Source organism: Poecilia formosa, unplaced genomic scaffold (assembly GCF_000485575.1).
Source record: "Poecilia formosa unplaced genomic scaffold, Poecilia_formosa-5.1.2 Scaffold8, whole genome shotgun sequence".
Lineage (NCBI taxonomy): Eukaryota > Metazoa > Chordata > Actinopteri > Cyprinodontiformes > Poeciliidae > Poecilia > Poecilia formosa.
This window is the reverse complement of record NW_006799947.1, coordinates 4015774-4035726: the sequence shown is the minus strand read 5'-3', so window position 1 is coordinate 4035726 and position 19953 is coordinate 4015774. Positions and strand designations below refer to the sequence as shown.

Genomic DNA, 19953 nt, shown 5'->3' with positions numbered 1-19953 from the left:
TTTTTTTTTTTTTTTTTAATCATTTGATTTCCAACTGAAATGGCTCGGTGGCAAGTTTGCTGTGCAATTTGCTCCCTTCATTTGCATTTGAAAGTTATTTATCATTTGAAGGGAACATTTGTGTGCCTGAATAAATTGCCGTGGCAAGATGGGCCTCCGCCACAATTTGTTTTTGTCATCTTAAGAGGAGCCATTCTATTGCAAGAAGAGCGCAGGAACAAAGTGAGAAAGTGATGTATTTTTATAACCATGTGCAAAAATAAATTTAACATGCAACAATATACCCCAACAATAAGTAACCAACCAAGCTGAGCTCTGTTAAAATGTGCGAGGGGGGAGTGTCAATTACGACTTTGTATGTAACACAGTTAATAACACAAAAAATAAAATAAAACTAACAAAAATCCAAAAAATGAAATATTTATTACAGCATTTGTGACTGAACACCTTTTAAACATTACGTCACAGTCCTCATACAAGTATTTAATGTATTTCTGACAAAGCTTAAGGGAGACGGCATCTTATCATCTAGTGAGGAACACGTGCTGAAAAAGGAAGGAATTCATGGACATACAATATCAATGCCACAGCAGATCTGAAACTAGCAAAAACATTCTTTTTCAATTGAGGTAAACACATAGAATATCTAACATGAAACAATTAATAGACTGAACTCTGTACGAAGTTTGTTACAATATTCTCTCCGCTTTTTTTTTCCTCCCAAAAGCATTGAGTTCATAATTTAAGTGTTGTTTTTTTTTTTTTTCTTTTTTTTCTCTTTTTCCGCTTATGTTTTTTTGGTGCATCAACCATCAAAATGCTTCTCCAGTGCCACAGAATCAACATCTGTGTCAGTTATTGTCCTTATGGCAAAATTGTGTCAATCCGGCACGTGAAGAAGCGCTGCAGAGTGTTGCTCTCAAGCTTCCTTCCAAAGGCTCTTAACCAATGAGAGTCCAGGGTACAAAAGAAAAAACAAACAAAAAAAAGTTGAAATAAAAAAAAAAATAATAATAAAAATGTACAAAAACCAACACAATCCAGTGCTTGGGCAAGTCAAACAACGAACCTTATTCTCCTTTAAAACCTACAGGGCAAACACCCATCCATGAACCAAAAGAAAAGAAAAAAAAAGACAGAGAGAGGGGCATGACAAATGTTCAAACTGAATCCTTTAGCAGCCTTTTCCCATCATGCCCTGTTCTTAGGGGGAGGGGGGGCAGGGCCTGATTGCCCCTCTGTGGTTTGAAGCTTTGTTGAGATGTTCCATCTTCTTATTGTTTTTTTTTTTCTTCCTCTTTTTTTCCATGTTTAGTGTTGTGCTGCGAGAGAGTTTCTTCTCCAGGAAGGAGCACACACAGTGTGTGAGAGAGAAAAAGGTTAACCTTTAATTCTAAAACTAGCGCAACATAAAACATGTGATCAACAAAACGAAACAAAACAAAACAAAACAAAAACAAAAAAAATGCACAAGTTTTAACTTATTTATCTGTACTTTTTATACTACAGTAGTTATAACTCTTGGAGTCTTTCTGCTTCTTTCTCTTTTTTTGTTTTTATTTAACTTCTGTGGGGTGATATTATTCTCATTTTTGAAAGAGCGTGTCACATGAAAATATGTGTGTCATGGCATGTGCCAAAACGAGTGTGTCTGTGTGTGTTTTCCGTCACGCGCGTCTGTCCGTTCATCGCACGTTGTTTTGTTTTTTTTGTTGTTTTTTTTGCTTTTTACTTTTTAATATGTCAAAACATTTCGTGTTGATCTTTACCAAAAGCCCAAGACTTTACAAAGTGTTCTTGTCAGCTTGGTCCTCCATCTTTTTTTATTTTTATTTTTTTTTTTGGATGAAAGTAACAAAATTGACAATATTTTTTAGTTTTTTTAAAAAAAAGAGTCACAGCTCGTCTGGAATTCTGCTTCTTTAGTGTCAAATTCTGGTCAAAAGGGTTCACTTTTATTCTTAAAAATAGTCTCAAAATAGGATTTATAGTGGGGCTGCTTTCTTCTTTTTCTCTCCTTGTTTTTTTACTTATTTTTGGAAGTGTTTCTTGTCGTAGCTGCTGTTTTCGTCCCTTTACTATTGGGCGTGGATGTCCAGGCCATATCCTCCAGTACTGGGGTCAATGGGTGAGAGCAAAGGGGGTCTCTGTGCAGACATGGTCATTCCTGGGTGCAACGGGGGTCCTCCGTGCATCAGCATGGTGTGGGGAGCGTGGGGATGATCGGTAAGGTATGCATGGCGAGGTGGTGGTCCGGGTCTGAGCTGCGACGGGTGAGAAGGCATCTGATGAGGGTTGGAGTAGGTGGGTGGGCCCATGCTCATGCCCATAGGACTTCTCTGAGGTACGAACTCCCCTGGCATGACTGGCAGACCTGAGGGAAACGCAGAGGGAGAGAAATGTATTCATGGAGTCAATAAAACTGCAGCTTTGACACGCTCCTTCTCCATTAACAGGCCTTAATTCAATTTAACCTCAACTTTGCCAACAGAGAGCTTAGCAGACTTTATGACATTGCGTGTGCGACTACAGAGCTTTTAGCCTCCGCATGTAAAGAGAGACATTATTGCGCCGGGCTATTTTAGTCCATGGTGAGTGGTTTACAATGCCCAATAGCGTTGTGGTCTGGTCTCAGGTTGGAAAGCGATCCTCAGTCATCCACAGACAGCGGCGGTCCTGGAGGATGTGAGGAAAGCCGAGCAGGCGTATTGATGTGGAGAAGTGCTAATACTTTTTACTAGTGGAACAGTCAATTCCCCGGCTGAATTTAGTAGCAATTTCCCCCGGGGACACGTCTCTGCGAGTACATATTTACTCTGAAATCCCTTAAAGAAGACGCTAAATTATTCAGGGCTCAGGAAGTTGTATCAGCGGAACCGTGAACGTCGGGCCTCGTTTTGTCTGTTGAAACGGAGAGTTTTTAGGCTAGCGATTCCTTGGAGAAGGAAGTGCTCATACTGCTGGAACCTTTTTTTTCTAAATTAATATTTTTTATTTCTGATTGTTTGCTAAAGAAGTGGTTGTGGAATTAAAATGACACCGTTAGCATTATTCCCATGATGTAAAATCGCAGCGGCAGCATTATGGTGTGGGGAAGCTGTCAATAGAAAAAGAGTTAAAGAAAAACCCACTAGAGACTGTAAAAGACACAAGATTTTTGGTGTTCTTTCAACAACGGCTTTCTATTAAGGGAAGTGTTTTTGGATTGCAAGATTTTTTGGATCCTCTTACAGACGCCTAAGATCTCTGCAGCTTCTCCACAGTTACCATGTAGTTCTGTCTTGTTTTGGTCATTTTCAATCGCTCTTCATTTTTTGTCGCTTGATCCTCTAATGTTATCGAGCAAATCTCTAAATGTGTTTTCAGAAAAGCTGTTTTTATCCTGACACTAAATGATGGATTTTTATTTAAGAGTATCCAAGCAAATGAGATTGAATACAAATGCTAAGCCACAATTTTCATCATGGAAAAAAAAAAAAAAGAAACGAAGAAAATCATGCGTTCCTCCGTCACTCCACAGCCGTGCGCTACTTTGAGTTGGCATGCGTTCAAAAAGGCCAATAAAACACATAGAAGTTTGTGGGCGTAATACAAAAAGATTTAAGGGGCGTGAATACTTTTGCAACGTGCCGTGGAGGTGTGGAGTGCGGGCTTGGAAGAACAGCAAGAGCAGGAAGCGGCAGCCAGACAAAGTAACAAAGATAAAAAGGAAGCAGGCAGAGAATGAAAGGGAGAAGGAGGTGGATATGGTGATGTCCCCTAAGATGGTCTCCACTTCATATGTGTGGAGACCTCAGCATGCTGGCATCTCTCTCGCTGTGACAGCACCCAGGACACAGAGCTGGCTCAGCAGAGCCGCTGTTTGGCTTTTCATCCGACTGTTTGTTGTAATCAGAAAGAAAAGAGGAAGATGTCCTGGAGGTGGGGCGGGGGGGAGGCTGCATCTCCTGGAGTCTGGGACCAGAGTATGAGAGCGCTGATGGTCCGGAGGAGCAGAACCTGCGGGGAGAGGCGGGCGAGCGGGAGGCCTCTGTGAAGCCAGGGGGCCTTTTTGGGGTGGGACTGGGTCTGGGCTGGCCCTGCTTTGTAATGTGAACCCCAGGGGGAATGAAGCCGTAATAGGAGAGGAGAGGTCACTGTAAGGTCACTGGGCATGCTTTGCTCTCTGCATTCCTCCACCTTGGTACACTACAATTAAGAAGTGACACTGGAAGGCCCCCAGCGGAGGCAGGAAGAGGAGAGGGCCCCGACCGACTGATAGCCGGTCTCATCGGTTGAAACCTGTGCCATCTACCGTTTTAAAATCTCACTGCTTGGGTCGTAAAATAAATAAAACATTCAGGGTGGGAGGGCATGATGGGTGCCCCCGGCCTCCATATAACCCAGAGCAGCTCCTGTTAAAAGGCCCAGCAGATGTTTTTTGACACTGTAAACTGGTAATCTCTTCTCTTGTAAGCTGCTGTCATTCCATTAAGTAGATCCGAAAGCCCCCTCCGCTACCCCTCCCCTCCCACCCCGTTTATTAACAAGAGTGGTAAAACCATCTGAAGACAATAACTGAGAACAGACTGAGCTCCTGTCCTGCCATCTCTGCATGCCTGCCTCCTGAATAGGCTTTGCATTTCTGTTATGGCACAGTAGTCCTGCTCAATGACTGGCCATAATTAAGTACCAAATATACCATATTGTGTGGCTGTGTAATCAAATCAAGAGAGGGTAATATTCCTCTGTATTAAGCTATTAATGTAATTGTTCATGAAGCATAAAATATGTTACGTAATTAAATCGTCTCAAAATTATATAGACGTATATTAAGAATTAGTCAACCTGAGCAAATGTTGTCTCTGTGTGACTGTTTTAGGGAACATTGCTTCCTGATTTTTTTTTTTTTTTTTCTTTCAGGCGCCATTAGCGGAGACAGGAGGGGATGAGACCGAACGTCGTTCTGAAGACAGAAAGAAAGCTGGCACCGGAGGGGTGAAATGATCTCTGTCGGAAGAATTGCTGCTGTGACCCTTTGGAAAATCCAGTCTGCATTTACATATAAAGGATTCTTTTAATCAAGGTAAGTGTTATTATATTGTGCCCCATTGAGCAAGGGAGTTTGGGTGTTAAATAAAATCTGCTCTGCCGTGCTTCCTTTAGGATGTGATAAGTCTTGATTTTTCAAATGCCAGCATCGCAGCAGTATGGCATTTATGGTGGGAGGTGGGGGGGGCGAGGGCAAAGAAAAGTATTAAATACGTTAAGGTTATCTGTAATGGGGATGGGTAAACGCAAGTATTCCCAATGCAATTTAAAATCAAAACAAATAGAGACATTAATCAAGCTGTATGTATTAAAATGCAATGGCAAAAAAAAAAAAATGATTTGAACAAATGAAGGAAAAAAAAAAGAAAAACTTTAACAAAACCCAAGAAGTCATCTGAAATGGTCAATATTCAGAAAGCAATTATCCCTATTGATGCTAGTTAATATGATGCTAGTTAATACCAGATTCATTAATGCCACCCTAAACGGGTCTGTTATTACTGAGATATCATATAAGAAGCATGGGTAAAAACAAAAGAGCTCTCTCAAGACCTTTCAAGCTTTATTACTTCTAATTACATGCTTAACAGATATCTCTCTAAACTTTTTAATGTTCCAGTGAACAGGACGTTAGCCAGAATCGATAAACGGAAAGAGCATTTCGAAATAAGCTGGGCATGGCCAGATTCTCTCCGTAAGATTTCCATTAGAGGACCATCACGGCCTCGGCACGTGCTCACAGCATCTGACTCCACTGATGAAGAAAAAGCATCCTTGAAGCTCACGAGACTTTTGTTGTAGAAAATCTGGACAAACCAGTGGAGTACTGGGAAGATACAGTCTGGTCAGATGATGTCGACAGTGAACTCTTATGATGTCATCGTGAATCCCAAGTTTGGAGGAATCGTAGTGGATATTATCTCAAAAGAATGGCGCAAGATTGTCTTTCGGCAGATCGGCCTGACAGATAGGAATCTGAAGATGAAATAAAAGTGGATCTTTCAGTAAGACTGCGATCCCAAACATGCAGCCAAGAAAACTCTCAAGTGGTTTTAGGGAAAGAAAATGAAGCTCCTAAAATGACGCAGTAGTTCATTTGACTTGAATCTGATTGAAAGAACTGTAGAACCAGAATGCATAGAAGAGATCCCCAGAATCTCCAAGACTGGGTGGAAGAATGGGTCAGCATCACATCTGAGTGCTGCATCTGTATGCAGCCAGTTCCTGCATACAGAAAACTTGCTGTCATGCCCAAAAAAAGGCCTTTCTATTCTGCATTTAACGCATTTTAGTAAGCATGTTCTATACTTTTCCTTGTGCCATTCCGCTTTATAACACACCCTTTATAGACTGTTTTGTTTTGTTTCCTTTTATGTGTGGATTAATTGGGTTGTAACTGACATCTGGTTTGAATTAAATCTCTATAGACCCAGTAGAAAAAAAAAAAAAAAAATTTACTGAGAAAAAACATTGGCATGTTCAATACTTATTTTCCCTACTGTAGCTGTGTCGGGTGTGTGCAACCAGTCACACAGACAGCCTGTGTCTGTATGCGTGTGCTACAGATCTCCCTTCTTTTGGATACAGAATGGATTCTTGTATGAATAACCATTTGAATTTATCTCAGTCTCTTGTGTCTTAGAGTCCCAGGTCAGGCTTGTCACTGCTGGCCCCTACAGTGCCCCTCTGAAATTGTCTCCCTCCAGTAAAAAATAATCAAAACACATAGCGCGCCCCCCACCCCTCTCACATGCTCATTCCTACCAATACGCATCTCAAAGCAAATCCCCATTGAAGGATCGACCATGTCACCCACAGCCCGTATATCTAGCTCAGGGACCATAATGTACTGCCGTGTTCCCGTCTTTGCATATAAGATAATTTGGGCATCAATCCTTCCCCAGACAGATTTATGTCACTCGGAGGACAGTTTCACTTCTCCTTCTTTATCGCTTCACTGGAGCCTGCTTAATTTCCCCCTGTCAGCCCCTTCCCCAGGAGATGTTATTTTTTCCCTAAATGTCCAACATTTGCATTGGCTGTCCACGACGAGGAGAGCGATGGCGCTATTGTGATAAATAAATTTGTGGATGCCATGCCCAGGTTGTCCCCCCCCCCACCTCCCTTTTCTTTATCCTGTTGTTGTCCCCTGTTGTCTGGCGTCTACAAGTCGGGGTCCTCGCCATCCCAGGACAACTCCCACTTTTTTTTTCCACAAGTCTCCAATTCATCCTCTGCCCTCCCACTTCGACACTCAAAGCATGTCGCTAAAACATTTAGCCGAGAACTGTTGCTGGGGATGAAAACTTGCCGTTAAAAAAGACAACGTGCTGGTCAGCTGGAATGCAATTCTGAGGAACATCTGACCCTGACTCGCCCCCCGGCCCCCTTATAAACAACAGTTAAACATGTAACAAAGAAATTCCCAGTACTTACTTCCCCCTTTTTCTTTGCGTTACAAGATGGAGGTTACATGTAGTGCCATTGCCCATCCATGCCCATATTCATCCCCATTCCACTCATAGGCCCTAGAGAGAGGAGAGAAATGCCAGAAACAAAAGGATCAGCAGGAGTTTGAATCACAGAAAGACAGAAGAAGACCCATTGACAGACAGGAAGAAGTCGGTTAGCTTCAGATGGAAATGATGAAGCAGAGGTGGAAGAGTGCGAGAGCGTTGACAGTGCCTTGAAAAAGAATCCATTGTACATTTATTTTCACATTGATACTACAAGCCCGGATGTAGTTTTAGGGGTATTTTAAACGGTAGACCAACACAAAGTTTTTAAATTCCTTTCCAAATAAATATCTAAAATGTGCTTTATACAGCTGTATTTGGGTATCTTTTGATGCAATTACAGCTACAAGTCTTATAGGAAATGTTTTTAAGTACTGTGTATATCTAAAGACTGAAATATCTGCTTGTCTTTGACAAATAGTCCCATCCGTCTTCAAATCAACACGTTTTGCTGTTTCTACTAAAGAAAAACATTTTCTTTGTAACACTGTTACCACTTGAATTATGGGATCTTTATAACTCCTAAAACCAACTCCATCATGATGATTGTTAATTAACACAGTATGATGCTGCCACCGCCATGTTTTGCAATGGTGTTGGTGTGTTTATGGTGATGTACAGTGTTAATTTTTATTTAAGAAATTAGGGGAATTCTGGAGGCAACGCTGCCAATGGGTTTTAGTCAGTGGAATCAGAGTGACTACGAGACACACCGCACCTTTCAGATTTAATTTGTATAAAATGTCAAAAATCACATATCACTTTCCTTCCACATCACACTTATGTACTATTCTGTGTTGATCACATAAAACCTGAATGAACTACGTAAAAATGCAACATATCAATGTAAAAAAAAAAAAAAAAAACATTTATTGTTTTAATGATGTTACTTTTTAAAGGCACTGTGCATGTTGTTGTGCATCTTAGATTTAACTGTGGCTACGTCCAAAGATTTTATTTTATTTTTTTATACAGGGAAGTGGACTTGTAAAAAGAATAAACATTGTCATTGTGGTTCATGTGGTTAGTTGTGAGGACTTTTCCTAGACTGGCTTGACTACGTCTCAGTGAGTCACATCAGTGAGCTTCAGCTTCGCAAAACAGCCAAGAGTGAAACTAATGGTCGGTAAAGCAAGGGTGTTGGAAGGAGAGATAAAAAAAAAAAAAATTTAAAAAAGACATATGATGATGCATTTACCAGCTGGTCGGATCCCCATGTGTTGCTGACCATCCAGCACGAAGCTGCCCATTGGCTGGCCCTCTGGACTGTACGCTGCTCCTTGGCTCACTGAAGGATCAAGAAGAAAACCTGATTGTAGTCAAAACGTGGACATGAAAAAAGGGAGTGGGGGGGGGTGGAGGAGAAGAAAAGAGAACACACCAGACAATCAGCAATTGTCTCAGCTCCAGCCCAAACATACTGTAAGACATTGTGCTCGCGTCTGTGGACTGCATTGGCTGACGCGTGGCATGCAAACACGCATACAGTGGGTCCTTATGCATGCAAGCACACACACACTCGTGCGTACATGCTGTCGGTGTCACTGAAAACCATGCGCAGGGAAGATACATTGTTCTCAAAGCGAGAGGAGAGGACGTGCAGTTTGACAGGATGAGAGGAGTTGTTGCTGCGAGGGACTAAATAAGCCATGTGCTTTTTATAGCATGTGCTTTCTTTTCTAACAAACAAGAGATGCAATTCCACTGAACTTGGTTGACCTGTAGGATGTGTCATTATCCCCTGGTGTGAACGATTTATCTGAGCCCACAGAGCTCAGCAGTAATCATCAGTTGTGTCTGGTTTTGGTTATGATTGGCTGCATCCTCTAAGTCCCTTGGTGAAAGTATTCAGACCCCTTCAACTTTTTTTCCTATTTTGTCTCATTGAAACAGCAAACATCCATTTATTTTATTGGAAATTTTAAGTGATAGACCAACACAAAGCAGCACATCATTTTGAGGTTAAAGGAAAATAATACATTGTTTTCAAAACGATTCACTAATAAAGATCTAGAATTAATTTCACCCCCCAAGACAATAATTTATTTAGCCACCAGTCATTGCTGTCAATTTAAGATGCAAGTCTTTAAAGGTATATCACTACCAGATTTTCTGGTTTACTGAGTGAATTCTTTCAACCAACTTCTCTTTTCAAAATAGCTCAAACTGAGTCAAACTGGCCTTTGACTGGGCCATTCTCACGCAAGTAGGTCTTGCTGCTTGTTTTCATTGTTAGGCCCAGTCTTAAATATGTGTTGAATTTTCAGGTATTGTGTATGGTTTGTGGCATTAATATTTAAAGAAATGTAACAATGTATCTGTGTAGATATCACATGTGTCTGTATTGGCATTTTTTTTTATTTTTATTTTTTACTCAAGCTCTTCTTTCTCCTACTAAAACGTTATGCTTTCAAAGTTAAGAGGATTTCTTAATACTTAAATACATAATTCAGAAGAGGGATTCCAGAGGAAGTGGAACATAAAACTAGTGCAGAAAGTGAGAGTATGTAAACCTACTTAACCCCAGGCAAAATAAATAAAGAAAAAACAAACCTAAATCAAATCAAAACAGACTAAAAAAGGAGATAACTCGTAAGCTGCTGCTAGCGTCTCCAGCTCTCCTCCTGTGTCCAATTAGTAATTCACAGAGAATGCTAATATAACCCTCTCTCCACTAAGACTGGGAAATGTCCAATTAGAGTAGATCAGCAAATGGCTTGCAACATTTTAGAGCATCACATTGAAAAGAGGGGAAAAGAGAATGAACAGAGTGAACGGAAATGTTTTTTTTTTAAAGAGTTAATAGGTGAAGGGGTGCAATGTTGAAAAATCTGGGTTCAAGGCGTGATTTTTTTTTTTTAACGTGTTCATGTAGGGGAAACAAGGGTTAAGAACACTTTCGTGCAGATTGGCTGGATCGTTCTGCTTCTTTTTTCTTTTTTTTTTTCTTTACCTGCTCGATTTGACTGGTCAATCATGGGTTGTACTATTCTTCTTCTGGCGTTAATAAACCTGGCAGAAAGAGAGAGAAGGGAGCGGGGGGGACAAAGAGAAGAAATAAACATTAAATCAACCCCTCTTTCACACTCAGGAAGATTCATCACAGGCCTCCACAAAGACAAACAGTTTTGCATGACTTAATGGCAACATTAGCCACAAAGTCCTTGAGAGAGAGGCGCACACAAGAAAACAGAAACAAACAAAAGGGCAATTGTGTGCTGACTTGGGAACCCAGTCAGGGATACTTTTAATGTTCCATATGATCTATTCCCCACTCTTTTAATAAAGCTTTTGATTACGTTTGGTTGCTATGGGCACTGGGGAGACATTCCTCAAGTATTAAGTGCAGCTTGGGCACAGAGGCTTGGGCACATCCCTTTCTCCCTCTTCCTGTCCCAATCACACCTTCAGCCAGCTCTGTGCAGCAAACACCAACTTTACACATGCAGAGCTTACAGAATTGTATATGCCGGTCTCTCCAAACGCTATTTTTCTGTGCGCCGGCTTCTTTGTGAGCAAATTGCAGGACACAAATGGTTCCTTTCATTGCGTCCCACCATTTTACCCCCACCGCAACAGTTCCCCTCGGTGGGACCCCCTCTCTGGCTGCATTGTAGGGGGTTCTGCTCCCCTTCCAGCTGTCTAGAAATGAGGACCAGGCATGGGCCACTCCGTGCTTTCACGAGGTATTGTTATGTCAGTGAGCCCATCAATTAGGCTGTCTGAAGTTTTATCACCACCACAGCAGCGAATAAGTGCAGCTCCACAAAGCCTTCCCGGCCGGCCTTGCTCCTGTGGCTTTACCAGTGTGGAGCCAGAGGTCATCGGGAGGTAAGTGCCAGCCAGGGGCAACCTTTTTAACTTCGAATGGCGTGCCTTTGGGCTCCGTCAAGAGCAGGCTGCACGGTCACCAAAACCGAGCCAGCCCTCGACATTCCCCGAAACGTTGACCCCTTTCCAATGCCGTTTTTTTTTTTCCTTCTTCTTTTCACGTGTGCTTTCAAAAAACCTTAAAAAAAAAAAAAAAAAAAGAACTTGGCCGTAGCCTCGCAGGTAACGCCATGTGTTTGACATTAAACAACAGTTTCAGATCACGTTGGAGCTGTCCAGCATGCTGGTTCAAAAAAAACACGCAGGAGAGGGAGAGAGAGAGGTGGCGGGGGGTTGGGGGGGATTCAAGTCCGTCCTCTAACATACAGGCCCACGGCACCATCAATATGGCTAAAGAACTGGTCATTAGAAGGAAGGGAGAGCTGGAACCAATTTGGGCTCCTAATCCCCCATGAAGCCCTGATACCTGCCCTTACCTTCTCCAATGAACTTAAACGGCTGTAATCTGCCCGGCTCAAAGTGACATGGTTAAATGTACAAAATGCACGGCTGGGAAAAGAGAGACGCAGCACTCATTTGCCAGGGGGCATCCAGAGTGCAGGTACACAGGGGTGCTGTGGGCCCCCGAGAGAAAAAAGATGAAACACATCCATATAAGGATAAGAGAAAAAAAAAACATGAAGGAGGTGAATCGTAGTTAGACTGGGAATCATTTGACTCCTTTGCATTATTGGGGACTTAAATTAGGCCGGAGGAGGTTTGTCAACAGAACAAAAGATAAATCATAAGTAAGCTGTGCTGTCAGAAACAACTGAAGAAATTAAAACCAGACAGTGTTCATATAGCAGGAGGCTATCTTTCTTAATTTAACTTCTTCTCTGGTAACACATGTTTGCAAGCTATAAGTTATTTTCTGTTGCCAGAAAATATACTTAGAGAAGCAAGAAGGAGACTATTGGAAGTAGATGACTGCAAGCATTTCAGTCTGCAAAAACAATGTCCACATTTTTAACAAAGGTTGGGAAGAGAATTAAATTCAGTTTGATGAGTTTCAGATACATAAGAAACTAAATACTGTGGCTTTACAGACGTACATAAATATCATGTCCCAAAAACAAAACTGTATGAAGAGTTGAACATTACCATTAAAAACTACAATGCAAAAAAAAAAAAAAAAAGATAAATAAGCTTTAGAAAATGTAATTAAAAAGTCAGATGCATATTTTAAAGAAGCATTTTTAGTCATCTGCACTAAACATCTGCACATCCTGAGAAACTTGGATATTTCGTCAACATATAATATGTTGCATTAAAATGATCATGAGAGATGGAACTATAGAAAACTGTAAGATCACACACACACACACACACACACGCACGCACACACACACACACACACACACACACAAACTTAGCCATAGCAGCTCATTCTTAACCATCTTTAGTATAAATTAATAACTTACATAATAGCCATGTTTTTTTTTCTTCTCTCACTCCTTTAGTCATTAGATTTTTTTCCAACACAAATCACGTGACTTAATGTTTTCACCTTGTTTTACACCATCAGCCGGACAGAAACTACAAGCGCCGATAAGCCTAAATAGTGAACTCTGGCACATTTACACAAACTGTTAAAATAATTTGCATTCTCCCCTTTTACACAAATAAAATAAAACTAAGAAAAACTAGCTTCGAAAAGCAAGCAATAATTCTTAACCTCACCGTCCCTGCTCCAAGCGCTGAGCACGGTGCGTGCCAAAATATATGCCCTGCCTTCTCCCTCTCTACGTTCACCAAGGGGCTGAAAATCACAACCATGTGCATTCATACCCACTCTGGGTCATAACCATAAACACGTAATATTAGGAACGTTCTACCCAGGTGCTGAATTTGACCGTATGATTTCCAGTGACTGCAGAGGACTTTCTCCAGGAGAGAGCCGAGCTGTAGGATCAAAGCGGCGTTTTCAATTTTCCTTATATATTCTGAAGGGGAAAGGAAAAAAAAAAAAAAAAGTGTTGTTCATGTTGTGTTTATCCAAATTCTTACAGGAAATGTTGTACCTAAAGTACACAGGAAATAAGGTTTCAATGCTTGCTCTCATTGAAATTTTTAATAAGAAAACACTTTACCGCTGTGAAGACAAACAGATATCCAAATACTTCCCCACAAAGTCAGCTTCTCATATGGGTCTCATTTTTGTCAGTATTCCCAGCTCTAACTAATACCATATCACGCCACGAAGACTTAGTTTTAGTGTTGCCACAGTAACCAGCAGCCGATGAGGTACCCTGAAGGCAGTGATGGGACGGGAGGGGGGGATGACCGTGGCCCCCCTCTCGTGGCCTTAAAGCACCTTTTATCAGTCTGAGTAAAGCCAATTGAGATTATCAGACTCTGGCTTGATAACAATGTTTTCCCTCAAACCGTGAGCCGCTAATGGAGTGTGCTTAGAACAACACAGAATCCTCTAGAGATGAGGGCCAGTCAGCTTGGATGGACACTCAGACGGATGAGCCCGGAGCCCCGAGAGACTCGCAGAGGTTGACCACAGGGAGCGAGAATTCCTAAACCGCTCGCTAAAAACATACGTGCGCGCTTGGAAATCGACACATAGCCACCACGGACACGACCGCAGCCACCGCCGGCGTGTCCGAAGGCTAACCAGAACACAGGAGACTCTCGAGGGGGGGGGGGGAAACTCTCTTCAAACCTCCAGCCTAAAAGCTCGTGTTTTATTATCTACATCTGGTGGTCCGGCTTATTATGGCCTGCCTCTGCTCAGTGTTAGTGCGCAGGAGCGGCAACGCACACATGCACACAGAGGGTACACAGAGCACCTCTCAGCATGGGAACTCCATGCTGTCTTCAAACAAATAATTAAAGCCAGGGTTAGGGGGTCATAAGGAGGTCATTCATCGGGATACAGCTCAGAATGTGTACAACGCCGCAGGAGGGGCCAGCAGCAGCTCCACCGCTGTTTAATGTAAGGAGCTAATGTCGTCCAGCCAATAAGCCTTGAACACATTTTCATGTCGCACATCAAACAAAAACAAAAAAAAAAATACTGGAGGAGCACGCACGTGGACGCGCGTGCACGTGAACGCGAGTCGGTGTGTGTATTGCACATGTCAGCACATTCTTCGCAGCATATTGCCAACTGGCTCACAGTAGCTCTTCCAGCTGATGTGCCCCCTAAACGGTGCAAGACATGCGTGCGCACAAACACACACGCACGCACGCATCTCCACTTGACAACGGAGGACCCGGTTCCTCCATTATATGAAGTGGTAGGCTTGCTTTGGGCCCTGACTGTTGTGTCTTTGTGAGTCACAGAGGAAAATAACAGACAGATATGAATGATGGAGCCAGGGCAGCGGGAGTCCACTTGGCACAGGGTCTCCACAAGGCTGGATCAACACTGCATGCTTGGTTAATAATATCTGTTCTCACACGAGGAGGTGGAGGGCTTCACAGAAAGCTTTTTATCTGCTAACTACCTTGTCCGGCTTTGTATGTTAGTGCGTATTTTGACGTGGGAGAATTAAAGACTTCCCAGTTTTACAGCGTCTTTCAAAAAGTATTCGTACCCTTTGACCTTTCTCACATTTCGTCGTGTTATAACTGCAAACTTCTACTTCTGAGAGCTTTATTCGGACACAAAGTCACAAAGCAGCAGACGGTCGTTAAGCAGAAGGGAAATGATCCGTCGTCTTCAAATATTTTAGCTTTTTTTCAAAAGAGAAAGATCTGAAAAGTGTGTAATGCATTTGTGCTCGCGCCTTTGAGTCAATACTTTGTGGCTTGTCTAACAGGTTTGCTCATAAGGAAAGTAAAACTTTTAACCTCTACTTCTTTTTCCTTCAAAACAGCAGAAGTCCAATCAGACAAGATGGAGAACATCGGCAAACATTAATGTTCAAGTCACACAAGAGAATCTTGATTCTTTATGATTTATAGTGACATGCATTGCTAGTTTTCTGATTTGCTACTTGGCGACTTCTGCTGGCTGCACTGGATTTCACTAAGGGACATGAGAGAGTAAACCAAACTGAATATAAATGCACACAACACTTTTCAGTTCAGTAATAGTTTTCTTCACATTTCACAAGCAAGCATGACATTGTCCTGGTTTTTTCACATAAACTTTTAATAAAACACAATGAAGTCTGTTGTCTTAACTGGACAAAATGTGTAATAGCTAGAGATCTGAATACCTTTTTGCATGGTACTGATTTAGATTTTTTATTCTATGCAGAAAAAAAAAAACTCCACAAGATGACAAAGGCTGACACATTCTGTGGAAGGTTACTGGAAGTTTAAAGATGTAATCAGTGCAAACCTGTCTGTCTGACTCGGGGCTTGCCCTTTTCTTTCTTATTTCCTCATCTCAGTCAGTCAGAGAGGCCTTGTTTCTGCTTAACTGACTTGCAGCCACACCTGGTAACTCTGTCGTCTTGTCAGCATTCCTGCGCTGTAAAATTGTCATGCCAAACCACCTTAGCCTGGAGCACGGCCAAAGAGATCGAGAGCGCGAGGGAGGGAGACGAAACCCCGCCAATCAAGAGCGGGGTCACTCGTTTGACGAGTTTGTGATGAAAGAAGGAAAGCGAGCCACAGCTAGCGCTGGATGAGGCAGAGAAACACTGAGCGCGCCTACGCGGAACTTCCAAGAGATTGTGGCTTGGAAATTTCAACACAGGGATGTTGACAGTTTATTGCCTGTATGGCTGACCAGAACATGCCCATTTTTCTAAACTCAAAAACCAAGGAAGAGAGCCGAAGTTTCCATTCGTCAGTCAGTCAGTCTCCAAGGCCCCTTTCTGTCTCCCTTGTAGGAAGATTACATGCAACACAATCTGTACAAGAATGTGCTGAGCTCAATCCATGATCACTGCTTGCAAACACGACTGTCCTCTGGTTCCTATTAAGGCTCATTGCTTCCATACTTCCGCTTCAGCCCAAAATAAAGATCCCAAACTGCCTGCAACTGAGTTACAGCTCACTGGAAACAGAAGAGGGAAGGATTCAGTTTGATCTCCTCTCTTTATTAAAACGGCCAATCACTCTGTGTCCTTTGACCAGGAAGTGAATGCAAATTAACCCCATGAGGAGGGTGTGTTAGGTGTAAGCAAACACTAATTATGGTCTGGTCAGATACTGGGGGCTACTGCGTCTTCGACGCTGATCTACCGAAGTGTCAACACCAGTGATACAATCAGCTCTTAAGGTCCAGCAAAATCTCCGTAACGGTTTACATATACAGTAGGATTTCCATCACGCTGAAGCGGCAGGATCTCCAAATTTATCATAAACAATCAAAAGGAAGCTCTTTGCAGGCTTCACTTCTCCAATTTGGAACAGATCCATGGTTCTCAAGCTGAGGTATATGTACCCCTAGAGGCTCTTGGCCTGCCTTTAGTGAGAGTCAGAAGAAATGTTGTCATCTATGGGATCCACTGTTTGAGGTGGAAAAGAGGAGCGAATTAACTGGGATGTTGAGCAACAGTAGTGGAAAATATCAAGGTTTCATTCACATTTATCTTTGTTTCACTTTATCTCAAAGAGGACGGCGATGGGGAAGATTTCTAGAATAACCAGTATGAAGTAATGTAATGTTATTCAGGAACAATGTGCTGTGTGTGTGTGTGTGTGTGTGTGTGTGTGTGGGGGTGTGTGTGTGTGTGCGTGTGTATGTGTGTGAAAGATTAAATGAGCTGGTGTGCAAAGGTTATAGCACACTGTAATTCAAGCTTAAGTTGAATGCCTGAAAAAACAAACAAACAAAAACACATTTGATCAAAAACACTAAACTTTTTTTTTCATTTGTTTGTTTACCTGCTCAAAAATAACTTAATGGTAGAATGGTTAGTGGTCTGATTTTTGTAGAAAACAAAAGAAAAAACAAAACAATTTTCTCAGTTTTTTGGGGGGAGGGGACATAGCAAAATCTTCAGTTTGCTCTCACCAACAAGTACAGGACGTGAGTCATTATTGCTTTCGCAACTTTATGAACGGGCGCGAGAAAGTCTGCTTTCGAGTAAATGTTACAGGTTGTTTGTGCCCTGATTTACTTTGAAATTTTGATGGAAGAAACATAAAATGTGGTTAATAAAATATTAATGCTTTAACATTTTCCACTTTAAGGAGGCTTAAATTTGTCAGTTAAAATCTACATCAACCGCCTGGACTGATGGGCCAAATATGTAAAAACTTTGAATGGCGGAGCCACAAAATCTTTCTGGGGGCCATAAATGGTCTGTGGGCCGCACTTTGAACACAATTTAATGAGATGAACAGTGCAGACAAACGTTTTTTTTTTCTTTCTTTCTTTTTTTTTTTTAATGTTCAACAAGTTTCATAAGCATGGCAGTCATTGCTGTATGTTTAGATCGGATGGAAAAAAAGAGACGCCTCTGCTGTCCCCCCCTTTTTGAATTCTAGCTTAAATGGATCTTTGTGGACTGAAGAGATCCAAGGTCCAATTGTGTGACTGCATTAAAATCTTTGAGAATGGTGACATTTAAATCAGACTTTTCCGAGGTGGTACTGCTCATAAAAACTTTGAGAAGCGCTGGAACAGAAAAAGGAAGCTTCTTCAAACTCATCGTATCCTCTTTTTTTTTTCTTTTTCCTTCCACGCTCTCCCCTTTAAGCTAAAGCAGGAGTCGTTGGATGTATGTCGGGTGAACATTACCTCACCCCCATGTTTGATTTAGTGCAGATGTGAAGCAGAAAGAGGCAGGAGCAGTTTTTTTTTTTTCTTTTCTTTTTTGGAAACGTCAGAGAGGGACTAAATTTGGGGCAACCACTGTGTTTACATAGTTTTACCTCCGTCTATCTTTCCCTCTTTCTCCCATCCACAGCGCCCCCACGCAACCCCACACACAATCTTTTGTCTCTCTCTGAAAGGGGGACTGTTTCACCTCTGTTCCATGGACTTTCACTGACCTGTTTTTCTTTTCCTTTTTATTACTCCATTCATCGCCCATTTGCGGCGTCCCTCCTCCCCCAACACCACCCTCAGCCCTATATGACTAACATTTGCATTGCTCCGTCAGTCGAGCTGCACAAGTCATTTCTCTCAGAAACCCGGGGAGCACGAGTCATTAAGACTCCAGTGGAAAATCAGACAAAGAATTATATATTTGTGTTGGAAACTGACAAGATTTAACGAGGAGCTAATTAAAATAAATCAATAGCTCTGCGGCACGCTTGTGCTCCTTCTCCCCTTTCCAGCTCTGATCCTCAGCATCGCGGCGCTGGAGCGCTGCAGTGTGAATTGCGCTGCTGGGCTACCGACGGTTTAAGTCTAAAACGAGGCTAGCACCGACGAATGAGTTAAAGAGAAATCCCTAAACTGTCTCTGTCTTTTAAAGCAGAGAGAAAGACAACAAAACGAGATAAACATAGACATCCCTGCTGCTGTTTGCCCTCCCCATCTAGCACCATCTCCCCTCTCCCCCTTGTCCAGAGAGGGCATGTCAGCTCTGGGCCCTGTAGTCCAGCGGCCTGACCCCTACAGGGCGGGCTGTGCGGCCCCAGCTGCTGACTGTCCGTCAAACACCTCCAGAGAAGTGTCGGGCCAGGAAGACCACGCTTGTTGCCCCTTTGATCCGGCAAGCAGCAGCTGCTGCTCCACACAGCAGCACTTTGTTCCTCTGTCTCCTCACCACATTCTGTCCTACGGCACAAAAACTCTCAATCTAGTACAGAAGTGGAGGGTGAGAAAGCAGAGGAGGAAAAAAAAATGTGGGGCTTATGATGGAGAGGGGGTTTAGGAAAAAAAAAAGAGAGAGAAAAAACTTTTTTTTTTCCTCACCACAGCACCAACAAGCTCTGACAATGTCAGCGGGGGTTTTTCTTGGCCTCGACACAGCTCTTAGGCATCTCCTGCTTGACGCTTTACCCTCCTTTTTCCTTTAAGAGATATGATAGTTATTGTTTAAATCAGCCAAGGTGAATAGAATGGACTGGGGCCAAGTCTGCCCCAGGCGTCAACACACCTGTATGAAAGAGGCCTTATTGTAGCAACCCAGCATGGCTAACCTGCCCTAGCTCTACCAGTTTTTCTGATGTAAGAAAGAAGTATATCCTCACATCTTTTTTTTCTCTTTCTACCCGTCCGACCTTTGTTTTTTTTCTCACATTAACCTCCTTTTCTTCAGAGGTCGGTGCCTCTGCCAGAGAGTATTTCTGCAAGTTAATATTGTGGCTCCCAAAAGTATTCACACCCTTTCGACTTTTTTTTTTTTGTTTTTATCATTACAACCACAAGCCCCAGAAGTGTATTTATTTTGTTAATGTGGTGTTTATTTGAAACTGAAAGTTACAGTAGCTCCTCTTATCTTGTTATCAACCTCTGTATAAATGGTTTCTCATTCCTTGATGAAAAAAAATAAACTGGTCAGTGTTGCTGTTCTATCATTGCATATCATTACACTTTTCTCAAATATAGTAAAATCCTCAATTGTCACACACATATTCATGAAATTCCATTAATTCTACTGACCTAATGAAAGAAAGTCTGTCACGGTACTGAAACCCAATAACAAAGGGCTCTGTGGCGCAATGG

At 42.2% G+C, this 19953-nt stretch overlaps 2 protein-coding genes across 8 annotated transcripts in view; one reads left to right on the top strand and one right to left on the bottom strand.

Moving 5' to 3' along the window:
- The window catches only part of cdin1 (CDAN1 interacting nuclease 1), an 83672-nt gene extending 76211 nt beyond the window's left edge, over positions 1 to 7461 (top strand). Inside the window, exon 12 of the mRNA XM_016662814.1 lies at positions 4903 to 7461. Coding sequence (XP_016518300.1) covers positions 4903 to 4912 — 10 coding nt within the window. The 3' untranslated portion in view covers positions 4913 to 7461. The remainder of the gene's footprint in view (positions 1 to 4902) is intronic.
- Positions 405 to 19953, bottom strand: part of meis2a (Meis homeobox 2a) — a 98292-nt gene continuing 78743 nt past the window's right edge. For 3 of the 7 annotated variants that reach the window (XM_016662747.1, XM_016662755.1, XM_016662762.1), the window contains exons 10-12: positions 10501 to 10559; positions 8746 to 8856; positions 7481 to 7559 (exon numbers count right to left, since the gene is read on the bottom strand). In XM_016662747.1, the coding sequence (XP_016518233.1) occupies positions 7501 to 7559; positions 8746 to 8856; positions 10501 to 10559 (229 nt within the window). In that variant the 3' untranslated portion in view covers positions 7481 to 7500. Of the gene's footprint in view, positions 2375 to 7480; positions 7560 to 8745; positions 8857 to 10500; positions 10560 to 19953 lie in introns of those variants that run through there. The other 4 variants (XM_016662771.1, XM_016662773.1, XM_007576128.2 and 1 more) reach the window with 3 other exon arrangements.